Source organism: Meriones unguiculatus, chromosome 2 (genome assembly GCF_030254825.1).
Source record: "Meriones unguiculatus strain TT.TT164.6M chromosome 2, Bangor_MerUng_6.1, whole genome shotgun sequence".
Lineage (NCBI taxonomy): Eukaryota > Metazoa > Chordata > Mammalia > Rodentia > Muridae > Meriones > Meriones unguiculatus.
The window spans coordinates 77,490,717-77,499,010 of record NC_083350.1 but is presented as its reverse complement, the minus strand read 5'-3'; the positions used below and the strand labels follow the sequence as shown (position 1 = coordinate 77,499,010).

At 49.3% G+C, this 8,294-nt stretch overlaps 1 protein-coding gene across 1 annotated transcript; it reads left to right on the top strand.

Annotated features, from left to right (window-relative positions):
- Nucleotides 1-2,624: 2,624 nt before the first annotated feature.
- On the top strand, nucleotides 2,625-3,563 carry Rxfp4 (relaxin family peptide/INSL5 receptor 4; the record flags this gene model as incomplete). Its single annotated transcript, XM_021637795.2, is given in 7 exon segments — nucleotides 2,625-2,833; nucleotides 2,835-2,913; nucleotides 2,915-3,005; nucleotides 3,008-3,059; nucleotides 3,061-3,107; nucleotides 3,110-3,262; nucleotides 3,265-3,563. Coding segments are annotated over 7 exon segments (930 nt in total), but the record flags the coding sequence as incomplete, so codon positions are not given.
- Between the last annotated feature and the right edge of the window lie 4,731 nt (nucleotides 3,564-8,294).

Here is an 8,294-nt window from a genome sequence, read left to right as displayed (position 1 = left end):
TTGCGCAAGTGACCAGATCCCTCCTCTGAGGACTTCCAGGTTGTACCCAGAGAACTGTCTTAATGGCCCCTGTCTACAGATTAAAAAGCCCCAAGCTCAGGACTTGAAGTGCCACCAATCCCCACCCTGGAAAGCTCCACCCCCCAAGAAGCACCATATAAACCCTGCCTTCTGCTCGGTTCCCTGATGCTTCTCACCCAGACAGAGGCCACGCTGTTGTCTCTCTCCCGGTAAATCTCGTGGGGAGTTTCTTGTGCGCTGTCTTTATGGCATTCCTTGGCTCCCACCTGCCAGGATACTTTTCACTCAGACCTGCAACACGTACAGGCACCTCCCAGGCTCACCTGGCTTGCAGCTGAGCACTTCTGCCAACCCTGTCCTGCCTTCTCTTGCGCAAAACCCCAAACATGCTGGTTCCCAAACAGCATCTCTCTCACATCTGAGGTTCTCACAGGAGTTCAAGCCCCGCTGGTCCCCCAGCACTCCAAGAGAACTGAGTACCAGATAGTGTCTTAGCCAGCAGAAAGGTGCTCTCGGAATCCCTGAAAAAAAAAAATCTCACTCTTACCTCCCCACTCCATGCTTTCTTTCACAGCTCCTGCAGTGGATACCGATGTGGGCAGAGGAAGATGATCTAGTGGGGCAGTTAGGACTGAGCTCATGGGGAGACAGGATGAGGTGTGGGTAAGGCTTCTGCCAGGACCCAGAATTCCACAATGGGGCTTGGAGAGATGTGGTTATGACTGAACTCTGACTCCACTAGAAACATGAGGAGAGGGTGGGACTGGTTGGAAGGACTGCCTAATGATGTAGATCAGAAGGTCTGAAGGCATACCCATGTCCCCCACCTATGGCCTCACAAGTCCAGTGTGCCCAGAAGGGGTACTCAGGAAGCTGTGACTTCCCTCCCCTTCTTAGCATCAACTACCATTATATTTGTCCTGTGTGCACACGGTACTGCAATGAACTCTGACCTGTGTTTTAGCTGGCAGTGTTCCCTAGACATGACGGCAACAGCTGCTCATTGTCCTGCTCCCTTCCATGAACACTGCAAACTTCCCCTTTGAGATGATAGTCATCAGGCCAGGGCTGACAAGGTGCTGACTCACGCTAGCTCACTGATAAACAGCGCAATGGAGTATTTTCATCTGATTTAAATTTTTAAGGATTTGTTATTTTATCTGTCTTCATGTATGTGTGTATATGTACCTTCATGCAAGCCTAAGAGGGGGTCATATTCTCTGAAACTAGAGTTACAGATAGATGGTTGTGAGATGTTATATGGCTGCTGGAAACCAAATCAGGTCTTTTGCAAGAGCAACAAATACTTTTAACTACTGAGACATCTCCAGGCCTAGTTTAAAAAAAAGTTTGAATAGTACTTATTTGCCTATGTGGCATGAATGTATAGTGTGCTACTGAGTGCATACAAATGTCAGGCGACAGCTTTCAGGAGGCTCTTCTCTCCTTCCACAGAATGGATCCTGGGGTCCCAGATCACGCGGTCATGCTTCGCAAGCAGGCACCTTTATCCAGTCCCAAGCCCGTTTGGTTTTTTTGTTTTGAGACAGGATCTCACCATGTGACTTGGCTGGCTTAGAACTTGTTATGTAGACAAGACTGGGACCAGCACACTGTAAAGCCTGGTCTTTAAATCAATCTTATTTTAGTAGTATTGGGGTCGATTACTGCTGTGCGCATATATATAGGTCAAAAGGCAACCCTGTGGTACCTGTCCTCTCCTTCTACCTTTATGTAGCTCAGCAGCCCTGTGCGGCAAGGATCGCTACCCACTGATGCATCTTCATGCTCCTATTTATTATTTATTCATTTTGAGATTATGTCTTGTCTGCCAAGGTTGGCCTTCAAGTCCTGGGCTCAAATGATCTAGTTGCCTCAGCCTTGCAGATAGCAGTGACCATGGGCACTTGGCATCTCACTGAATTTTTGTATATTCTTTTTAACATTTTTGGGGGGGGGCACATACCCCCCCCAGCTACAGCATGAGTATGGAGGTCAAAAAGCAGTTGTGTCTGGTCTATCCCTTTTGCGGATCCTGGAGATTAAATCTGAGTCATCAGGCTTGGCAGCACGGAACCACTAGCTCTCTGGCCTACCCACACTGACATTTTAAGTAAAAAAATGGGAGTTAATGCGACTCACTCATGGGACACAGCAACTGTTGGACTTGGGACTCTCCAACTCGCATTCTGGTTCTCTAACACCGTATCCCTTCCCCAGCTTCTTTGGAGACCTCTTCTTTTAGCAGAGGGCTCTCTGCTCAGAAAAAAAAAAAAAAAAAAAAAAACAGGGGGGCGGGACTTCTGGTTTGGTTCTGCACTCCAGACCTCTCTTGTTTCTCCCTTTCCCTGCCTGTTACATGCTTGTTTGCTTGTGGACAGAGCCCTGCCTTGTGCTGCCCTGCCCACCACTGTTGTCCAACAGGGAAGTAGGCTACCCACACCCTTCCCTCTTAGGTGTGAGAATGGGTGGGGGCTCCTACAACCTGCAGCTCCACACCAACAGGGAGATTCCAGGTCTTTCCTGAGACTGCTGTGGCACTTGCCAGTCCAGCAGATACGCACTCCCTGGCTCTTCTGCTCTGCTCCAGCAGCCTCTGATGCTTTGTGGCGGCCACATCCAATTCTTCTGCCTCTCTGCCTACCGTCTTCTGGGTCAACGGCTCTGGAGACAGCGTGCTGAGGACTGATGGTGCTGCAATGCCTGCCTGGTTCCTTGCTCTGCGGATCATGGTGGCACTGGCCTACGGACTTGTAGGTATCATTGGCTTGTTGGGAAATTTGGCTGTGCTAAGGGTGCTAGGTAACTGTGCTCCGTGTGCCTGGCCCACCTTCTGACACCTTTGTCTTCAGCCTGGCTCTGGCAGATCTGGGGCTGGCCCTCACTCTTCCTTTTCTGGGCAATTAAATCAGCAATGGACTTCCACTGGCCTTTTGGAAGTGCTCTCTGCAAGATAGTTCTGACAACCACTGTCTGCAGCATCTTCGGCCCACAGTACTCTTTGGAGCTGAGAGTGAGTTGTGGGGCATGCACCTCTGCCCTCTGTTTCCCCAGCACATACTGGCTGGGGGCTTACCAGCTACAGAGGTGGTTCTGGCCTTCATTGTGCCCTTGGCCATCATTACCACCAGCTACCTGCTGCTACTGGCCTTTCTTCAGTGGCTGCAAAGATGCAGGTGTCCGCAGTGGCAGGATTGCCAAGTAGTAGCCTGCTCTGACTGTATCCTGGTGGTTTCCTTTGTGATTGCTGGTTTCCCAACCATGTAGTCACTCTCTGGGGAATTCCGATAAGTTTGACCTGGTGTCCTGGGACAGTTACTTTCTACACAATCCACACTTATGTCTTTCCCATCGCCACCTGCTTGGCACACAGCAATAGCAGCCTCAACCCTGTGCTCCACTGTCTCCTCTGGGTGGTGCCCTGGCAGGTTCTTGTCAGCTCCTTCAGGGATCTCTGGTCTCAAGACTGTGGCTCCAGAGCAAGGCCTGTGGAACAAGTAGCCCTCAAGGAGGTAGGTGGGAGCCAGCACCCAGGAGAGTGACAACACAAACAAACATAAAGGGACACCAGGATGAAAGATGGAACCTGAACACTCTTTCCTGAGATTTATCCGAGGCAGAGCCCACATTTCTAGGCAGAAGCTGCTCTCTGCCAGCCTGCAGTGTCCCCAGGGAAAGTCTGATCTTGTATCACCAACTCTGGTGTGGTGGAACCTAGAAGCTGGAGTCCAAGAAGGAGGTGGGTGTGGCAAATCTTATCTCTGGAGATGGCAAAGAGGAACTAAGAATAGAGCAGATCATCCACAGACTGTCTTGACCTCTCATGCCAGTACAGCACAGAACTTCCAAATTACTGGGTCTAGACAAACAGGTCAGGAGGCGGGCATCCATTATGCCTCTTTGGTACCAAAATCAAGCTTCATCTTCTGGCCACTCGGCCTTTTATCATCGCAGGGTACCCACAGGAAAAACTCAGAAGCCTCCGCCTCAAAATCTGTAGTTATGGTGAGTGAAGATGCGAGCAACGTTGGAACTTGGTGAGAACAGCGAATAAATGTTTCTCCTTCAATCAAGGACTGAAGGGAAACAAGGGGAAGGCATGGTAGGATAGAAGGAGGTGAGAGGTGCGGAAGAGGTCAGGAACCAGGGGCCCCGAGGACCACTGTGGACATCTGAGTTTCAGCTGAGTGCCAGAGCATGTAAATTACGTCTACAAATCAATTCTCTTCTTTTTAAATTGTAGACAGTCTCATGAGACCCAGGCTGGCCCCAAACTATGAAGCTGAAGGTAGCTTTGAACTCTTTAATCTTGATCCCCAATGCTAGAAACACAAACAACATGTTTACCTTTTTTAGTTCAGCTCATTCTTGCTTCTCTTTCCTTTTTCTTCCTTCGTGTCTCTGTCTTTCTGTCTATTTGTGTGTGTTCACCCTTGGATGCCAGAGGCAGACATGATTTCTTTAATTTAATTTAAGGAGATTCTTTAATCTCCTTGTTTTTGTTTTCTTTTTTTATTGAGACAGGGTTACCCTGGATGACCTGGAACTTACTATGTCCTCAAACTCAGAGTTCTGCCTGCTTGTTTTAGGTGCTTGTTTGTGGCAAGCCGTGGCTATTAGGCTATTAAGTTGCCGAGCCTAAAAGATGGCGCCTGCCGGATGTACTGACTGCTGATAAACAAGTCCATATTTGGTCAAGGCGAGCGTGGCACTGGCCCATTGGCTGCCTGCTGCAGGTCTGATGAGTGAGCGTGGTTGACTGTGATTGGCTGATGCGGTTGCCTATATAATTGGGAAGTGCCGGGGTACTGGGGGGGGGCGGGGAGGAAGAAGCTTACAAAGGCCTGAATAAACTGCTTGAGGAAGAGCTGGTGGTTGCGTCTTCCTTGCTGGTCGAGGCGGTCGCGACACTTGTTAATGAGCCAGTGTGGGTGCTGGGAACCAGATCCAGGTCCTACAGACAATCAGCAAGCACTCCTAACAGCCAGGCTAGCTCTCTAGCCCCATCTTATTCTTGAGAAAGGGTCTCATTGACCTTGTAGCTGACCTACTGGCTTGACTGGCTGATAAATGAGCTTCTGGTGCTGCTGCCCCTTGCTTTTACATGGGTGCCAGGTCCGTAGGCCCTCATGTCTGCCTGGCAAGTACTGTATTGAGCCATATGTCTCTCTGTATGTATGTCTGTGCATGCATGTGTGTGGTATATGTGTGTATTGTACCTCAGATTGGCTTCCAACTCAATATGTAGCCACATCTGGCCTATTAACTGATTCTCCTCTTGTCTTTCCCTTCCATGTTTTGGGATTATAGGTGGGTGCTGCCATGCCCAGCTTCCCATCTGTTTTCTAGAGGCTGGGATGTGTCTCAGTTGGAGTGTTTGTCTAAGCCCTTAAGTTCAGGATCTTCCTAAACTACATAAAGCCTTCAGGACCAGCTTGGGCTAGAGACTGTCTTAAAATAAATAAATAAATAAATAATCGAGAGGTAGATAGATAAGAAGGATGTTGGGAATTCAACAGTGCCAGAGGCAGTGTTACTAGTATTTTCACCTTCCCTGTAAAATGGGAAGGAGAAAATAAGGGCAGCTGGCAGACAGGTATTAGGGGAGCCATCGAGGTCTTGTCCTGGAAAATGGAGTATAATGAAAATCTCACATAAAATGACCTGGTTGGGGCTAGAGAGATGGCTCAGTGGTTACGAGCGCTGTCTGCTCTTCCAAAGGACCTGGGTTCAATTCCCAACACCCACATGGCAGCTCACAACTGTCTGTAATGCCAATTTCAAGGGATCTGATACCTTCACACTAAATACACATAAAATAAAAATTAAAAAAAAAGTGACCTGGTTGTTCATACCTGTACATGCACACCATAGACACACATACATAATAACATAAGGACTGGCAAATGGCACAGCAGGGGAAATACTTGGCACACAAGCCTGGCAACCTGGGTTGGGTTGTCAAATCCACATAAAGGTGGATGGAGAGAGACCCAAGAATGCAAAGGTGTTCTCTAACCTCCACCCGTGTGCTCTGACATGCATGTCACCACACAAACACTTTCTAAAATTAGAAACAACAAAAACAAATACAGGGAGATAGCTGTGAGTATAGTACTTGGAGCAAATGTACTGAGTACCTGAGTTCAAGCTCTAGCATGCAATATACAAAACACTGGATACAGGGGTGCTGGAAGGAAGACAGGAGGATCACTGGGCAGTCAGCAAGCTCCCAGCTTCACTGACATACTTGGTCTCAAAAAACAAGGTGAAGAACAAGCAAGGTTGAAACCAACATCAAGCCCTGCAGAGATAGACACTAACTAAAGGGTTAGCCCTTCCAACCCCCCTTTGCAAGTACCTCTTGAGCAGTGGGTTCCCCTCTGGTTTCCATAGTCACTTAAAATCATAATGACCATCGGGAAGGGTCTTGCTGGGGGCTGCTTCCTGAATAAAGAGCAGGCAGCAGATGGACGAAGCTCCTACTCCATCCCTCCCTTCAGGACCAGGCTCTGGGGATGCTCTGAGACCAGGATGTGACTAGCCCCTCAGGCCCCAGAATAGCAGCACCTGTGCAGGAGAAGCCACAATACCTCCAGGCGCCACTGCCTGTTCCACCCAGTTGCTGAGAAGCATGTAAGAGTCGCCCAACTCACAACATATTAAAGGATGGGAGCAAGATTTAATTAGCCTCTTGATGTTTAATTTCCTCCTTATGATGATGTTTAAACTGGCTCCAAAATGCCAGGTCTATTCCTAGCCACCCAGGAAGGTGGGCACTCCTCCCTACCTAAGCATTTCCCCTCTGCCCCCAGCAGCACCTCTGATGGCTGGCTAGGGCCAGGTGCTGCCGTTTTGGGGGACATCGGCTTCACAGAACCCCAGGGGCAAATACTGACAAAACCAACCCAAGGAACTGTGTGTAGCCCTCCTTTTGATGGGGCAGCGTGAAGATGAGAAGGGCGTGAGCGATGGAATGCTCGGCGCCTCCTCTAAGGGTGCAGGATGATTAGGCAAGGAGCTGAACCCTGCCTCCCAGAGCTTTGAAATGGCAGCAGAGGGGACAAAAGGTAAGACGTTAGGTTCAGAAAGTGGAATTTGGGAAGGGGAAGATCAAAGGACAAGGAGGGTGGGATAGGCTCCGGGCTGATAGTGGGGTGGGGCTATGGTAATAAGGCAGCAGAAGGAACCCAGCTTCTCAGACTCGGGTCCCAGGTTTTTGTCCTGGTCCCTCGGGAAATACTAGGAAACTGTGCTCCTTTTCTCTAGCACAGACTCTAGCACAGTCTCCACCTGACCTTTTCATGTTTGGGCTCCAGATGTTTATTGCTTCCTAGAACCCGGTTGCTGCCCAGAACCTGGCATGCTTGAAACTGAAGTGCTGCTGTTTGTAAGGCAGAGGAAGTGAGGGCTGGCTTCTTAGCCTGGCAATTTCTTTGCACCCACTGTGTAAAAGAATAATAATGTAGGCAGGGCACATTGGCTCATGCCTGTAATTCCAACATTTGGGAGGCGCAGGCAAGAGGGCTGCTGTGAGGCCAAGGCCAGCCTGGCCTTTACTGCAAGACCTTGTCTCAAAGATAACACTAGAGTAAATACGTAAACATGTAAAAACAATTCCTATGGCCCAAGAGTCCCGTGATTGGATAGCAAGTGCGTCATAAGGGCAAGAGGCTCATGGAGGGGAAAGTGCCAGCAGCCCCACAAAGCCTGCTGCCCATGCAATTTCAATTCTCCTTTTCTGTTGGGGTCCTGAGACACTGCTTCTCACCCTACCTCACAGCAGTGGGGTGTGCAGGCACTATTCCTGCCCTATAGCCTCAGTGTAGGGTCTAGAAACAGGAAGTGAAATGAACCAAAAACCAAGAACTGAAAGCAGTTACTGCCTCCACAAGAAACGGCCTGAACAGGCTGCTGTTGTGAGAACTCAGCCCTGAGCTCTGAAGCGGTGGGAGTAAAACACCCGTAGGGGGTGGGGGGTGGGGGGGTCAAGAGGGAAGGGAGGTGGTCGAACTAGAGGAGTGGCAAGAGTTGGATGTGATATCCAAGCACAGCATACAAATAAGATGCAAAAGAGTTTTCTAACAGCCACTGGAGGCTGAGTGTTGCTTCATTTTCATCCTTGTAATTCTGAGATTTTAACAAGGGCTTGAGCAGCTTCATGTGTTAGTGCCCTCTTCAGTGAGGTAGTGACAGCCCCTTTACAGAAACAGTGGTCACTGCCTGGCTGCAGGCACTGCGATCCTCAGAATGGGCACTGAGACAGCACCTCG